General features: G+C 35.7%; 1 protein-coding gene across 1 annotated transcript in view; it reads left to right on the top strand.

Annotated features, from left to right (window-relative positions):
- EPHA6 (EPH receptor A6) overlaps positions 1–18,325 on the top strand; it is a 724,129-nt gene that overhangs the window by 495,008 nt on the left and 210,796 nt on the right. The window contains exon 8 of the mRNA XM_072966895.1: positions 14,569–14,677. Within this exon, the coding sequence (XP_072822996.1) occupies positions 14,569–14,677 (109 nt within the window). The remainder of the gene's footprint in view (positions 1–14,568; positions 14,678–18,325) is intronic.

Below are 18,325 nucleotides of genomic sequence, written 5' to 3'. Positions count from 1 at the left end.
CCTTCTAAATCCTTGACAGCCAATTTTTGTCCATTAGAGACCCACTTCTCACTATTTGTATTTATCCATCTTACCAACTGCATCCTATTATAACTACCTGGCTGTCTTTTTGTCATTTTCCCTCTCTCTTCTTGCTTAACTGTCCTCTGGGATGATGGATTTCAAATTGTATTAACGAAACAGGCAATTAAGACACCCAGTAACACCCATGGTGATCTTCTTTTAAGTTATGTACCTTGAAATTGCTATTTGCTTGAATTCAGCAATATTTTTAAGGACTATAAAAGTATATCATTCATGATTAGGCTCTACCCAACCCTTGAGATTATTACTAGAAGCAGGCAAGAAAAATTTAATGTTTTTATTAAAACAAAAAAAACCTACACAGATGAAACCTACACACATGAAACTCTGTCTGCTTAAGATAGTATTTTACTGGAAATGAAAGCAAATTGGGTAAATAAGAAGTTGATGGAGTAATTTTACCTTAGCACTGATCAGTGACAACTAGAGTGAGGCCTGAGAATTTAACACAGATGAGGAGAGAAGGGGCATCGTATTTGGTCCATGACTGGGAGGATAGTTGAGATAGTCTTATATGCATCCTTAACTTAAGGCTTCCAGTAGCTAATACTATGGAAATCGGGGGATCCGGACTGGTGAAGAATGCCAAAACTCAGTTTGGAAAATGAAAACAATTAGAAAAATACTTTTTGTTGATCTTCAGAAGAGAAGCAGAATAGAAAAACGTACTTGAAGCTAGATATATGCACTTCTGTTGCCCGAGAGGCAGGGGGGAAGGAATGGGAGGGAAGAGCTTAACACGTGAATTAGTGAATCCAGTAAGAATATGAAATTTAGAAATTCTTCTCATGTGCTTTAAAAGGTGATAGAGTGACTTCTCTTAAATTTTTTTGTTAATCATTCAGAATTATTTAATCAAGAATATTGCTTAACAGAGCACACCCAAACATATATAACTAATCTAAATCATTAATATCACTTATTAGAGGTGTGAGAGAATTACACAGATCATCAAATTTCGTGTTCTAGAAAGAAAGCTGAATGCTTTCAGCCAGTTAGTAGCATGACTTTTCCCACATTTATGCTAACACATCTAAATTGCCCTTAATTATTATGGGGATGCCTTCTCAGAAAGCTTGACTAACTAAACAGAGGAATGTTGATTTTTACTTGTCTCCCTAAAAACATTTGAGGCAGTTTAAGACAAAATGTTAATGTATAAAATGTTTAATAAATTAGAACTGGAAGTAGAAAATTAGATCCATAAAAACAAGAGAGAACAAAGTCTTGTGTTGATCATTATTGCTAGAGATGCTGTGTGTGTTCACCATCTCTGCCTCTGAGATTTCTGGCAGCAGCCAGAGAATAGAAAAGTGATCATGCTTTTACAGTATGAAGCACAAATGCTGGAGGTAAGCTGTATGGAGGCCACTGAGGATAATGGCCTCAAGCAGAGTTTTTTCAACAAATGCAGAAGTTTGTTTGTTTCACGTGGTGTTTTCTGACCACAGCCTTTGATAGAAGCAGACCTGAAGTAAAGTGTCACTGACTGAAGGTGGTTTTCCTATGAATGGAGTGAGATAAAGAGAGAGGAAGGTTACTTAGTGTATTCCATGCATACAGATTTCAAAAGAGAAAATATACCCAGTGAACGAATGAAAAGAATCACCCCTCAAATCGATTTTCTAAATGTTTTGTCCTTTGGTCAGGAAGTGAAAATTAGAATACCCTAAGACCCTTTGATTGTTAAGTACCAAAAATAACATAAGCTAAGTTAAGGGAAAAGAGCTACAAAAATGTTCCAGACAGGACTGCAGGGGAAACATGGGGCATAAATCCAGGCTTCAAAAAGGACTGAAACAAGAAATCGGACAGCCCTGGAAATGAAAGGCAGCCAATCTTTTTCTTGGTCCACAAAGCCACACATCTCTGTTTCTCTCTCTCAAGGATAGTTTTACCTGCATCTATGTTCATTTAGGAAAAAGTATCTATCTGCCCCATGGCTTGCAAATTCACATTTCCCCTTCATTTCAACCATTGATCAAAATAGCCAACACTGTGAATTCCTGTCGAGTGAAATAAATGCACAGCCTAAAAGTTGAGACTTATGTTTTCTTTGGTGGGAGGACTCGAGCCAAGATGACAGCCTCTCAGACGCTCTGAGGGACTGCCCCGAAGAGGTAGGGGCGGAGCTAGGATATAGAGGAGCTTTACAACAAAGACCAGGTAGTTGGAAGAATAAAAGATTACTTGTTATCTAAAGAAAAGCAGGCATCTCCAGTTAAAGAATTTAGCGGTTTTCTATGTATGGGAGGAAGCAAACATTTGGGTTTATTGAATTCATTCCTTTGACAAGCATCTAGCTATCTAGGGTCATTATTTTGTCCTTTATTATTCTGAGTCCGCTCAGAGGGCACCACTGTGAGTGGCTGCAGAGGCTGGACTGCAGGCCTGTCCTCACTTGGGGGTGGCGGCAGCCACTGATGACTTGGTTTCAGCATTCTTTGTTTACTGATACAGTTGCAGTATTTTCATTCACAATCCTAATCCCAAATTCCTGGAAGAGAGAATGTGAGTGGCCCAGTTTGAATCAGATCTCCCAATTCAAGACTGGGAGCTGAAGACAGAGAGAACAGTCTTCCAAGGCCCTGCCCTGGGTGAGGCAGTTTTTGGAGACAGGAGCTGTTTCTGTGTACTCTGAACAAATACCCTAAAAGATGCTTACTAGTGTTTAATGAAGGCTTATAATGTGAATTCTCGATTTTTGTCTTGAGGGATGGTGGAAGGTGAAGGAAATGCAGATATCTTTCTGCTGTTAAAGCTAAGGTGCCCAACCGACATTTTTGCTCAGGCAAAAATAAAACCTCCCCACATTAGCACTGAAATGGGCCGCAGACAAAGCAAAGACTGTCCTTGGGGAGCAGATTTGAATCCACTCCCACAATTAAGCCTATTCTAAATTGAAAGCCCAGAGTTCCAAACCACAGGACAAAAAAAATGATGATTCTGACCTGGAAAATTTTCAGAGCAGGTGTTCCAAATCATCAAAAGGAACCCCACGGAGGACTTTTCCTGTGGAAAACATTATATATTGAGCTGCGTAGTCCTGCAGTATACTTTCTAGGACAAGCTATGGAAAAAGTATGTTATACAAAATGGAATAGGTTGTCTCATTTTGTTGAGTTTTGAACCATTGCCTTTTGTCTGCCAAAGAAAACGATTTCAGTTTTGATAAAGTTGATGGTGCACAATTCTTTACAGCAGCAGTAGGATGGCAGAATTATTTGTATCCAGAAATCAATTCTAGTTGTTGAAAGTGAAACCCATATCAACAAGCATATAGAAAGAGGGTGTGAGTCTATCTACCAAAATGGCACAAAAGCAGTTTGTCTACAATCAGTATCATATTGTGAAGATATTAGTTTAAAAGATAAATAAATAAAACACAATGCTGATTTATATTACATGAAATTGTGAATGGGTATGTCAGGAAGTTTTTCCCCTTTAGTTCACCAATTTTTAGCGTGGTATTTTTTTACTCCCATGTTTCCAGAATCATCATACTAAGCCTCAGTTTTGAGTTAACCTGATTCTCTGGGCAGTGAAGTAAAAGTCTAGTGAAAGAGCAATATGCAAAACACACAATCTTATTTTCTTGAAAAGAATAGCAGTAAATAGTAGAGAAATACTGTACCCAAAACCCTCTTGCTTCTAGTACAAACTGTTTAACTTGGACACCTCACTTGTGGTTTAAGGGAAAATGTAACTTAAATAATTGATGGGCTCAGAGAAAATTAATAGAGCCATAGTTTTATAGGACTATGGATTGGTCCTTTTTAAAACAGAGCTGATTCTCCTTAAATCTTTCCAGAACCAGTGGTAGCAATTGGCTAGGAGTCAGCGTAACTAGTTTGGTGTTATTCAGACCAGGCTTCAACCAGTTTCCAATAATGAATCCAAAAACTTACCCTACAACTTACTCACTTTCAGGGGATGATGAAATGAGTTTTGGCATAAGTAGTAGCAGGTCCCTGTTAGATGCCTGGGATCTAAATCACTTGGGGCACTGCGCTTGTGTCCATAAAGCTAAGGGAGATTGCATCCCCACTCCAACACTGCTGGTTTCTGTGCTTTCATAAATACTTGTGCTGATAACTACTATATATAAAATAGATAAATAACAAGGTCCTACTATGTTCAATACCTTGTAATAGCCTATAATGAAAAATAATATGAAAAGGAATATATATGTATATGTACATATATATATATATGAATCATGCTGTACACCAGAAACTAACACAGCATTGTAAACCTACTATACTTCTATCTAAAAAAAATACTTATACTGAAGCCATATAAAGGAAAAGTGTAGCCTCAAATCTGCTTTCATTAACTGAGAAAATTAAGTAAAGGTTTTCCATAGGAATTTGTTTAGCTCCAGCTTTGGTGGTAATGAGTTTATAATTAGATGGGTTTAAATTGGGCAGATTCTTCCACAGTCTGATTTTGACATGTTGTCTTGCTAAACTTGCCAGAAATGTCAGTTCATGTGTTTTTATTTTGATTTGCTTGTTTTTACATTCACTCAGTTTTTATTAAATCGGTGAGTGAGATCCTTTAAATATATGATAAACAGGACTAATTTCCCCCTGAAACCAATCTGTCTATTAAAGAAAAAAAGGAGGGGGAATCTCTTGGCAGAGTATTTGGTATTCTTTGTATAACAAAAGGTTATTTTATAAAGGTTAAACCCCACCATCCCATTTCACCTTATCCTTCCAACCCAACCATCCAGTCATGGGGGCAGACATACTCAGAAGGCTGTGTCCAACATCAAATTTTAAAAAATAGCAAATGGAGAAAGAGAATATCCAGCTCAAGAAACATAATAAACAATGAGAAGTTATTGTACATAGTATAGAAATATAAAGACCCACATACCCTCCCTTCCCCTTGTATTAGGATATGTATATGGATAAATATAGCTAAATTCTTCCCTCTTTGGTTCATTATCTTAAATAGGACTATCAATTTCAAGTAGCAAAACCCCAACTGGCTTATTGAAAAAATGGGTCATCATTGCTTTCTGTAACCAAAGTCAAGGAGTAGTGTGAGATTCAGGCTCTCCAGCATGTCCTCAGTACTTTCTCAGTCTCAGTTCTGCTTTCTTCTCTATTGGATTTATTTCTAGGAAGATTTTTTCCATATTTTTGCAAGAGTTTATATCTCCAGTAAAAAGTGCAATTCTGATAAAATTCACATGTCTATCAACTCTGCTTCTGACCCTGAGTATGAAAGGTGACTTGAGAAAAACAGGCATGATGACTGATGCCAATTTAAATGTTCATAATCCATCACTTGCCTCTCTGTCCAGCTTCTTATTTGGCCTCTTGATCTTTACCTCAGACCTCCCAGAGTACACAGAATAAGCTCCTGAAGATGTTGTGCTGTTTGGGGTCTCCATATTTGTGATGTCGTTTCTTCAGACTAGAATGTCCCAAAGCTACTCATCACCTTGGTGACTTGCAAATTTATTCTCATCATTCCAGCTTGAGCTTAAGAATCACCTCCTTTGTGAACCTTCCTCTCCTTCTTCCTTTCAAGGCTGTTACTCTCCTACTCTTCCCTCATGACCTTCACACATACCTCCATTTAGCAACAGTGTTACTGTGTTACAGTGAAGGTTTACACGTCTGTCCCCCTCACTAAGGAGAAACTACTGTGAGGACAGGAAAATATGCTTTGCTTTGCTTTGTCTCCCCAACCCTTACAGCACGGTGTTCAGCACATTCTAAATGATTTAACGTTTTTTGTTTTCGAATGAATAATGACTCAATGAATAAGAATGTCCTCAGGAAATTTTCTAGAACTTTTTCTAAATAATCAATGTGTATTTTTTATTCGTTTTTTTTTTTAATTGAAGTATAGTCAGTTACAATGTGTCAATTTCTGGTGGATTGTTTTCTTTAAATATTTTTTCTATGGAAAACAGATTCTACGTAAATTTTTTATTTTATAAGACTTATGAAACTTGTGATCTCTGTACATGTAATTACAAACCTGTTTACCTCAAACCACCCTAACCTTTATATTAAGAAGCTATAACCTTAAGTGCATGTATGTGCCTACCAATATGCAAATACCTACTATTAACATTATGGTTCATGTTGAATACTGTTTGAAATTGAACATCATTGGCCCCAGGTCAGTGATTCAGGGAATTTGTGAAATTTGTAAGGAATTCTATTCTACACTGAATCTGTAAAAAAAAAAAAAAAAAAGAGTTGAAGTATGTATTTTGGTAATGTGAGTATTTCACTTGAAAAAAAATGTTATCAAAGACCTATCTCAACTGTCAGTAACTATATGAAATATAGACAAATTACAAATTAAATTCTTGACAATTAGTATGTTAACAATAGTTCCAGGAATTTAAATGCTTCAATCTCTTTTCTTTGTTCTTTGACATTTGTCACATGAAGCCTACCTGTAGCAAGGCCTCTTGACCATTTATTAATGCAGATAAGAATCTCTGGGGGAAAAAAAAAAGACAAAAAGTGTTTCATCATGCTACAGCACCTGCCTCTGCTTCTGCCTTTCCATCAAGTCGTACCAGACTCACATTTTCCAATTATCCCTGTGTCATTTGGCATTTTTATCTGACAAGTAAATTAAGATCATCAGGAGGAGTGAATCTTGAAATCTTCTGTGTCCCTGAGTAGCCACAGTTTGGTGTACTGAATTGCATTGTTTCTGGGGAAGTGACAGAGCAGTGGAGGAAAGACATCTGTGAAACCATTTTCTGAAAAAGTATAATCCCAGCTAAGGGTCTTTACGTCAATAGAAACGATCCATGAGGTTTGTTTCCATCCAGCTGAGAAGACAGATTCAGTAACTGGCTTAGAAGAGTAGAACAGAGAGTCTCTTGGTAGTCTCTCTCTCTCTCTGTCTTTCTCTTCCTCTCTCTTTTGTAAACCAGTCTTAGAGATATTTTTCCTGTTGGCAGATGGCATCAAATACTGAATGAATGTAAAAGGAACGTGTTAATACAGTTTCAGGCCAGTACCTCTTCCTCTCAATATCTACTTCATTCAAAGCCTAGGCAGGGATATTTGAATTAAAAAGTTAACTCACACTATTTTCTATTAATTTATTTCTGAATCTATTAAATACCAAAATACAAATGAATAAGAGATTATTTATGTCACTGGGATGTTTTCAAGCATTACTATTACCAAACTAATCATATATGAAAGCTTTTTTTTAGTCAGAGGCATTTAATCCTTGTATCTAGAACACTGTCTTTATCTCTTCTTCATGAAAGTATACATTCATTAATCCTTATTCTGTGTAAGGCATTATGTTGACTTCATGTGATATAGAAAGTTGAATTATATTCTTTCTGTCCTCAAGAAGCCTATGGTATAGTTGAAATGGGCCAAAAAAAAAAAGAAAATCTTCAGAAAATGAACCATTTTTGATAGTTGAAGTTTTCAGACAGAGGTTTGGCCTTTAAAGTGTTATTTTTATAATTTTTAAATATTTTGGAGAGAAACATTTTTCTAATCATGCATCCACAAACTCCTATCTTCTAAATAAAATATATTGGACATAATCTCAGCAGTTTTTAATTGGCCTTGGATGATCATGTTAATGTATTGAGTTTTAACATAGTGAGCCCTTTGGTGTGCCTTGAATTTTATAGGACTATTGATCCTAAATTCCTGGCTCCAGAGTAGTATATATTTTGAAGCTTTATATGAGATTTGCAGTTTTCCTGCTTTTTCTTTCAGTCAGCCTAGCAGTGTGCACTTCCATTCAACTCCCTCTCTTTAGATATTTCATGCCTGGCCTTAACATTTAATTTACATCTGCTACACTGCTTTGTGAGCTTGGAAATCAATAAACATGTCTGAAGTAAGAGTGCGAGGCACTGCGGCTGTTCTACGAGTAAACCCTGCGTTCTTTAGTACGTGAGCACCTGTCAAATGTTCTCTTCAGAGGCTCTTTTTGTCTGTCTTGTTTACCACTGCTCCACTGCATTCCACGTAATTGAAGTTGCTATCTAGCCGAATTCAAATACATGTGATAACATGAGTATCTGAACCAGGAAAATCCCTGTGGGGGTGGGAGAGAATGGGAATGAATCTAAGAAATACTTTGAAATGCAGGGACGAACCACCTGAATTGTGTGAGGGCTTAAGTCCAAGGTTTCAGACTTGGACTTTTCTAAGAATGGTGTACTTACTGAGATGGGATGATTTTACCCTCTAGGGAAATGAGAAAGTCTGAATATTTCAAAATACTATTTTGAAGATAATTATCTGGCCACATACTGGGGGATGAGTTAGAAAGAGACACTGTAGAAAGGCAATCTAATAGAAAATCATAAAACTAGCCTAATGATGTGAGGCTGGAGCCTTAGAGGTGATACCAGTGGTAATAAGACAATAGAAGACACAATAAAGATCTGACTCTGGACCTGGAGTTTTAGGGAAAGGTAAAATCAAAGATGACCTCAGGTTTCAAGTCCAGGCGGCCAAGAGTATAAGATTATTTGCAAAGTCACAAGATTATCTTCATCTAGGAGAAGTATTTCCTCAGCTTTCATTCCTATCTCACACTCCTATGTCCACATGACCATACAGTGTTGAGATTTCACAGATTGATGAGTCTCCGTTGTATACTGCTACATGTTTATATATATGCCTCATTTCAGAAGGTCAAACCAATCCTGATTGCAATATATACCCTCTGAGAGGGGGAATTTTTTTTTTTCCTGAAAAAAAAAATAATGCAAAGGAGATCCTGAACTGATTACCAGTAAACCCTAAGATTAACTTACTAGGTACTGTCCATCCATTACTTTGTTGAGATTTCTGCTGTGTTTTAAGAAATTATTTTGGTGGAGTGATGAGATAATATCATTTGAAATTTTAATAGTTACTCTAAAATTGAGAGTCATAAATAAAACATGTGAATATGAAACAAATGCATTCCACCATTTTTCACTGGGCAGCATTTTGAGAAATGCTTTATTAAAAAAAATCATGTAACTGCTGTTTTCAGTAACTTTAAAAACATGTTCAAACAGAAAAGAGTTAACTTTAAAAAGCTATTGCATAGAAAATGACACAAAATACAAATAACAGATTTTACTTTGAAATGTAAATATAAACTAGAATAATCTTGATTACACAGAGACAAAATCATATGCCTTCATATAAGAAAATTCTTTGGTTAAAAATAGCCAAATTGCTTTTCCCTCATACTTTCCTAAAGACACGAAATCTATTTTTTTTAAGAATTTGGATTCCAAGTAAAGACCTTCAGTTTCTTTTTCTTTAAATACAAACAACTAAAGCAAACCTTTCTTAATAATGTCATCGTGACTTATGCCAGGCATTGGCTAGGTGCTAAGACCTGCTCACCAACAATTTTGCAACTCTTTTTGGAGAATTGCTTCCTCTTAAGGAAGTGTGCTTCTTTCCAAACCGTAAAATGAAATATATCATTTTAATATACTTATCTTTTTCTAAGACTACAGACTCATTCCATAGAGCAAAGAAACATTTCCAATGAGCCAGTCACAAATAAATTTTATTTTTTACCGTGGATTTACTGTGTTTCTTTTTAAGGACAGGTTTGCTCTCTATGGTGTTCTTGTGTGGGTAAATTATAAATATATATACATTTTCTCCTACAAAGCTAGTTAGAAATAAACTTCTTCTCAGAGTTGAAAAAAATTAATAGGTGGTACCACAGGCAAGTTTTCACAACAGAGAAGTTTATAGCTATACTATATTTTTATGGAATCCATTTGGTAGATAATATTATGGTTTGTTTGTCTAAGTGTCTGTCGATTAGTCAAGTCTTTGAGGCCTCTAACCAAGAACGGCTCCTCGTCCTCCCTTCCTCTCCCCTTCCTTTCCTTCCTCCTTCTCCTTCCCCTCCCCTTCCTCTTTCTCCTCCCTCCAACATGTTATATTTCCAAACTCCCACTTTGCTGACTCACTGCCAGATGCTGTTTATTCTCTCAGAGCACACTGCAGTTTCTCTTTTGTAACAGTTTTTACTCTTGTAATTATTTGTTCATCATTTATCTTCCCCATTGAGCCTTAAATCCAGGAGGAAAGTCTGTTGTTCACCACTGTATCCCCAGTGTCTGCCCCAGTGCCTGCCGTGTAATAAGTGCTCAATAAACATTTGGTGAATGAAGTAATAAATTCTCAACCTTGGATTCACATGTCTAAGCTTTATCTGCTCAGCCTAATTAAATGTAGAAGTCTGTACTTTGTAGTAGTCCCTGCCTTCCCGGAAGCATTATCTCCAAGGATACGGAATTGGATTCTTCTGATTAAGATTGTGTTGGATAGACTTACTTCACATTACAAAACGTCTTACCTTCAGTGTAAAATTTCTATGTTATCAAGGGGAAGATGAGGTTATGGATTATCTGGGGTTAATCTGACTTCTTTTTTTTTATCATAATCATCCAATGTACATGAATGCAGTCAATGAATGCATTCAATCCATTCACACAAACAAATATTTATTGAGCTACCACCATGTATCAGGCTCTGCATTAGTTTCCTAGGGCTAGTACAACAAATTACCACACAAGTGTCTTAGAACAGAAGCACACTCTCTCCTCAGGCTCTAGGGGAAAATCCTTTCTTGCCTCTTCCATCGTCTGATGGCTCCAGGCCTTCCTTGGCTTATGGCTGCATAACTCCATTCTTCATCTGTCTTCACATGGCCTTGTCCTCTTTCTTTTCTCCTGTCTCTTATAAGGACTCTGGTCATCGCTTTGGGCCCACCTGGTTGATCTAGATTGATTGAGGTCCTTAATTATACCTACAAATTCCTTTTTTTGGGTGGAGGAAGGAGGGGATGTCATCATTCGACACACTGTACATACTATGTTGAATACAGTCCCCGCCCTCATGGAATTTGCAATCTAATTAAAAGACAGAGTACTTTTTTTTTAAAGTAATTTCAATAAAACATGATAGAAATATGTAGGTAAAAGTAGTACAGGGGTCTATGGGAACATGTGTCTGGGGACCTAACGAAATCTAAACAACCGGAAAATGACGTGATGCTTAGGTAGGAGGACTGACTAGGAATTGGCCGTGAGAGAAAGTTAGGTGCATTGAAGGAACTAGAAAAAATGTAGCATAGAGAATGATAAGAGAAGAATCTGGAGATGTATGCTGGAGCCATTTCTAGAGAGTCTTGTTAACAAAGTTAAGGGCTTTGGACTCTCTCCTGAGATAAAGTCGGAGCCCTGTAACTGACCAACATGAATACAATCAAAAGGCCAAAATTCTGTCAGGACCAAAAGCCTCCGCACAGACCCTGAATTTTCCTCTTATTTCCTTATGGCAAACCTCGTTCTTCCCAGTGTTTGATTGCTGAATGAATAAGCCAATATCATAGTAAAACTGCTCTGAAGGGTCATGCTAAGGATATTTAGTTCAACTTTCTCATTTTACACACATGAAACAAAGGTCAAGCAAGGCTATGATTGTTCTAGAACACACAAAACAGCCCCTGGCCAGTTGTGATGTTAGTGAAGACGGTGCAAGATAGTGACAAAAGTATGGGCTTAGAGCCTGACAAATCAGGGCTGAGTGGCCAGTTTTCTTGTGTACAAGATGTGTGACCTCAGGCAAGTAACACAACCACTTAAACTAGGAATAATGATAGTACCTACCTATTAAGATTGTTGTGCAGATAAATTTGATAATGACTTTTAAGCACTAAGCATAATTCTAGGGGTAGTTTACTATTAAATACATAGTGGCTTTTGTTGATGAGGATGAAGAGATTCACAATATTTACATAATCACCCCAGCCCCATCATCCATAGAATTTTACTCCCAGTGTAACAGTGCATCTACATTTTATACTCTTATTTTCAAATGACTTATTGCATATATATATATATACATACATACACACACACACATATATATATATAATTCTCAACAGAAGAGTATTTAGAATTCCTAGTACAGAGGTTTAAGAAACAATTATGCAAAATAGGCATTTTTCAAAATGTCACAACTTAATATTGTTATCCAATTAAAATTTTAATTGAAGCAAAGTTCATAAGCATGTAATCACAAGAGTGAAAAAGAAGATGTATTAGTAGAGCTGGCAGTTTACTAAGCAATTATTTAAGTTAAACAGCACAATTTTCTATAAGAAAGTAATCTGATTTTCCAAAGGCACCCAATTACATAATCTTCTCCTCCATCTGAGCTTTGAATACGTGGTCTCAATAAATCACTTGCTACCTGACTACTGTGAAAATAACATGCTCTAAGTTTAAAACTCTTGAACTATATTATATATTTTATAAATGTAACAATTGGTAAGTAAATAATGTTTTCTTTTTAAATGCCACCTTCTTTATCTTCAAAAAGTTAATGTTGTTTCCTATAACATCTATTCCTTAAAATTTGCATTTCAATAATTTTCAATGAGAAAATGTGACATTTTAGAGCACACATTAATTCCCATGATATCAGTGCTATTTTGAAGATTAGGAAATCCAGTGTGGGCCTAATAAAAATTTTCAGTACATTATTTATTGGGTAAGATGTAACTATTTAACTTGTCTCTGCACAGATTATGAGCTACAACTCAACACTGAAATAGATTGCCTGAAATACCTTGATATAATCATAGTGACCAAAATCTAATTTCAATGTTTAGTAAATTTCTTACTAAAAACTGGACATAAGTGACTTCTTTTTATTTACATTTAGATTTCCTAAAAAGCCTCTTAAATGCTGTGACTTGTTTCTTACTGACTCAACAATAGTGTTTAAGGTTTAGACATTCTCTAGTAGATATGTCAATTTTATGAGAAAGTTATTACTCTGGATATTAATTTGCACATAGTATACTACAAACTTGATTCCCAGAAAAAGAGCTACTTCTGTGGAAACCTTAAAGTATTCAGGTATAATAAATTTAAATTATTATGGTAGAGAATTAAGTGGTTTGCTTTTCAGTTATATTCTTTCTTTGATTCAGTTTGCTACTTACAAGTGATTAGATTAATGTTTTGATAGTAATCAAAATAGAAGTCAAGCTTTATTCAGGTTAAGGGATATTGGAGATACTGATTAATTTAATAGTTTGTAATATTGATAATTAAGTGAATTATTATAGCGAGTTATAGCATTGGAAGAAGAAATGAAATAAAAATCTAAAGCCTGGTTTCTGGTGATGGTCATGTGTAAGCTGGGTCAAGTTCTTTAACTTCTCTGGGCTTCAGTTTCCTTAACTCTATTATTAGGCAATCGTCCATATCCCATCCCATAAAAGTATATCTCATGATAACTTCAGTAATACAGAGAACAAAAAGTATTAATGAATTAAATAAGCTAAGATATTTTTAGAAGATTCCTGGCAGGTTAGTGAAACATGCAGCAAGCACATGTGGTTTTGATACAGTTTTGTCAGTGAGAGAAGTAATATGCTATTACCAACCATAGTCGATACTTTTCTTCAAACAAGGACGGTTTTAAATGTCAGTTTTTAAATGATTGCCAGTCAAACATCTAAGCACCTACTGTGTACAACCTTGTGCTGCAGAGGGTGAATTCATAACTGATGTTTGAATTAAGCTCTATGAAGTTTAAAGAAGTTCATTCTTAAAACAAATTATGCAGTAATTTTCCACTTTGTGAATACAGGCATCAAAACTATGTGTAAAGCCTGGCTCACTAGCATATGATCAGGACACTCAGGACAGCTGTTCTCTTGCTCTCTGGACATCCCCTGCTCGACCAGTCCCTGCTTTCCCTACACCCTACTTATGTGACTACCCAATCCTCTTAATTATTGGGCTTAATCAGTAACTGCCCATGTGCTTGCCCCTGCCCCACCTGCTGGTTTCCCTGGTAACTGATGAGCCAACCTGCCATCAATTCCCCCTATAAATGGTAACCCCACCCCACCCCCACCTCCTGGTCCTGCAGTGAAGGCTGCTGCATCCTGCCTGCTGTCTGCCTTACGTGGTGGCGTGTCACTCCAGGACTGCTTCAGATTTGTAAGATTCCCTAGCAATAGACTATTGATGTCTCTGTCCCCTGACTCTTTCTTTGGTCTCTCAGCTGGGCAATTACAAGGTTAGCAGGTTTACAGAGTTCGGCCCAACAGTTGGCAAAACCATTTAAGGAAATAATTCAGCAACTATATAAACAAAATCCTTTAGTCCATCTGCCGATTTAAGTTTGCAAAACATACCTAATCTTAAAACGAAGGGTACTAAGAATCCATCTACTTTCTTGGTATTTTTGTGAAAAAAGAGAAAAAAAAAAAGGAAAGGTTATTCTGTGGGTTATGACCTCAATCTTCAGCCCTCCTTTTGGGTTTGCATCTTAAGACAGCAGATAAAGGGCATATATGGTGGGGGTTTTGGAATCCATTACCATGCTTTCAAGCATGTACTAAGTTGTAGAATAACTGTGGTGGTGAAATGTCACCCAGGGAAATGCGCGTGTTGTTTCTGTGTTTCAGCTTCGGACATGGCGGCAGAACAGGGGCAGATTCTCGTGATAGCCACCGCGGCTGTGGGAGGATTCACTCTCCTCGTCATTCTCACTTTGTTCTTCCTAATCACTGGGAGGTAACGGAAGCACACCGGATCATTTCCAAGATTTGTGAATAGCCATTCTTTTTATACACTGTGTATTCAAGAGCTTTTAAACTTAACAAAGCGTACCTGTAGGAAAAAAAAGGATTAGGGCAGATTCCTCTCTGACAGTGAACTTTATGTGGCAACAGAACCACTATGGCTGGTTCTCAGTGTTAGCAGGTCCCTGAATATGGAAGCAACCAGAGACTTGATAAAAACACTTTGAAAATGATGAATGATAAAATCCTACATACTAAGTTACTTCTGAATTTTTTCTTTGCTACAGTCACATTCTCTCACAAAGGGAATTTTGCTTAGAAAATTGTATTTCAACAGAGACACTGAACAATTTATATTAAAGTGTTTTATAAATATAATGTTACAGAAATGTTTTATTTTAGCCATTAAATATTGAAAGTATCTATATTACAATTGTATTATTGGTTTTATAAATCAAGTTACTTATCCACTTAAGAGTAATATGGGTAAAAATTTAAAATACCAATAAATTTAACTGAGCAAAAGACTTCAGTTTGAATCCCGACCAGCTGGTGAAAGTGCTTTGTCCATCTAAACCTTAGATTTTAATTTTTACACAGTTTGGTGTGACAACGCATTAAAATATTTATTGACTTTTAAGTATATTAGATTATTACCATGAGCCAGCTGTGACAATACAGAGATATGAATGAAGAAAGTGTGTATGAAATTATTTAAAAGAATTACTTTATTTTTTATTTAGCCCTTGTTATTTGGCCCAGACTTTTGTCAAAAATTGTGAAATCTTCATATTCTCAATGCTGTAAGGGGAAAATATTCCATCTAGATGATCAGCAGTGGCACAAAATATCTCGAGAGTTTTCTTGATAATCTGAAACACACATACTGCAAAAAATATCAGTATCATGATTTAAAACTGTGCTAATAGTGCCAGCCAAATAGTACACATCCTAATTGACTCTAGTACACCCTGATATTTGATAATTACCAGAAATAACATATAGCTACCTCAGGGCCAATAGTTCAATGAACTATGAACACCCTTTGTTTTATTCATTTTTTGAATTCTTACATACCAATATTTTATTAAAATTTATTACAAAATTATAGAAGTTATGCATATATGGAAAAATATTATCTGAAGTGTTGACAGCAGACTAAAAGTATAGACCAATAAATTGATAAATACTTAGAAAGGCACTTATCCAGTGTTGGTCCCTGAGGAAATTTAACTGTTACCTACCTGTTAAAAGTATCAGATTTAGTTGTAACAAATCCAGTTTTACAAGATTTATCAAGGAACAAAGAAATAGATGAATATTCTAATGTGGTTACATTGAAATGGTGACTTCCTCATGAAATCAGTTGTAAAAGGGGCACATTTACCCCTATGTTTACTTAAAATTTTCAAGTGTATAAGTAGACAGTATTACTCTTTCAATTAACGGAGAGTGTCTGAGTCTCCTGCTTTAGGAGGCTGATTAGCTGATAGAAGAATGCTAGCTATACTAAGAAAAAAAAATTGATAAGAAGGAATGCAGGAAATAATGTTGAAGTCTTCCTGTTGGTTGGGCCTACTGTGGTACCACAGTCAGATACTGCTGCTCAGCACTCTCCTGTTCCTCTCCTTGAACCTAGACCTAACCTCTCTCTGACAGCTCTTAGCCATTATCACAGCTTTGATACTACCATCTTTTCCAGTGGACAGGAAACAAATTTTGAAGTCTCTAAACTAACCTGCAATTAGTTTGAAAACACCGTATTCAATACCATAGCCTACAAATACCAGATATGACCTACAAAAACCTTAATCACTAACAGGGGACAGCTTATAAAATAAACAAGCGAAAGTACTGGTGGAAGAATAAGCTTCTTTGCTTAAAAAAAAAAAATGCTGAAGTTCTGATTCTATCTAGAACTCTCTTGCAAGCAGAGGGGACTAAAGGACAGTAATGGCTAGGAAAGGAAACAAGAAAATTTCACTGAGAGAATTACAGATCTAAGTCTGGTAAAAGGAAGGAAAGAAGAGAATAAAAGAATTTTGGTGCATGTGAAGTCACAATGACAATTTGGACAGGTAAAAAAATTAAAATACCAACACTTTATGGGTTGCAATAAGTTTAGTCGACCATTATAAAAATGTTATGGAGAAAAACTGTATTTTCATTGCCATTTATAACATGGGTACTGCCCGTGCAGTGTGAATTTGGGGACATTGATATCTTGATAATACTATGCTTTGCATGGATAAAGACAATCAGTTTGGAGCCCGGAAAGTTTGTTTAATTATTCAAGTATGATAAGGTCCTATAAGGTGATCTTAACTCCAAAGACACAAATTATGTCATGTTAACTAGGCTGTGATAATTTAGATGTGATGATTAATTTCATTCGGAAAGATTCTTATTTTCTTATTTGAAAGTTTCTTTGAAGAAGTTTGGAGAATTTTCTTAAGCATGATTTCATTTAAACAGCAGTGTAATATTTATCAACTAAGTACATAATGGAAATTGATTCAAATGATATTTTATTTAATAATGATTCAATGCATAGCAAAATTGGATGTAACTTTTGAGTTATATTTTATGTATCTGTAGAACATGAGTTAAGGCCTTATTTCCTCAGAGTATTTCAGTGAACAGTGATTTAAATAGGACATACATATGTGGAAAAGCATTTCATTAAAATATCAGAAAATATTGCCTTAACACATAAATCTGACAAACTTGAAAGAAGATCTTATACTCATTGTAGGCTAAATAAGATTTGCCTAATAAACTTGAAAGAGAGGCTCATCTGTTATCTTTATTTGGGATTCCTGAAACAGAATTTGAATACCATTTAAAAAGAGAATTTAATAATGATGAAAAAATTGGACTAGATTATTTTCAGCTTTGAATTTCTATGTTTGCCAATTTATATGACATCAGAAACTGCTTTAACTGGAGAAAACAATTTCAATTACATAAGTTAAAAAAATTGATTTTGAAGCACCTCTTAAGCACTTTGCTAGGGGAGCATTCATTGGAAATTAGTCTATGAAAATGGTAAGGCATAACTGAATAAATACTCAATATGTCATAGGACTTGAGGCCAAATTCACATTGAAAGATTGGATTGTGCACCACAGATGTATTCCATTTAATCATTTGGAGTTAGCAGTTTGATGAACTATCAAATCATATGGATATTGATGCATTTTTCACGTCAAAGAAGTCTTAGGAAATAAGCACCTACCTCTGTTCTTCAAAGTACGATTTTTCCAAGAGAGAACAGAACATGCCTCTACTACATCTCTGATATTAAAAACAAACAAAAACAACATGCTGTTTAGCACTGAAACTGGAAGACAGTTGTCTAAATTTCTGAGATTCTGAATCAAAAATAATTTTTCCATTTTGACTTTTAATGCTTTTCATTGACTAGCTATTAGAAGCCATATAAGGAAGGACTTGATGGTTATTGCTGGTTATTAAATATTTTCTAAGATTCCTATCATTTGGATCAATAAGTCCACTTGGGAGTATTTTACTCTTATGTGGGGCTAATTTTGATATAAAAATAAAACCTTCTGTGGAATATTTCCACATGTTACAAGGATGTTCTTAAAAGTGGTCTTTATGATAAGAGCTTTGCCCA

This window comes from Vicugna pacos, chromosome 1 (genome assembly GCF_048564905.1).
Source record: "Vicugna pacos chromosome 1, VicPac4, whole genome shotgun sequence".
NCBI lineage: Eukaryota > Metazoa > Chordata > Mammalia > Artiodactyla > Camelidae > Vicugna > Vicugna pacos.
The sequence above is the reverse complement of the archived record's forward strand: the minus strand, read 5'-3'. Positions and strand labels throughout refer to the sequence as shown.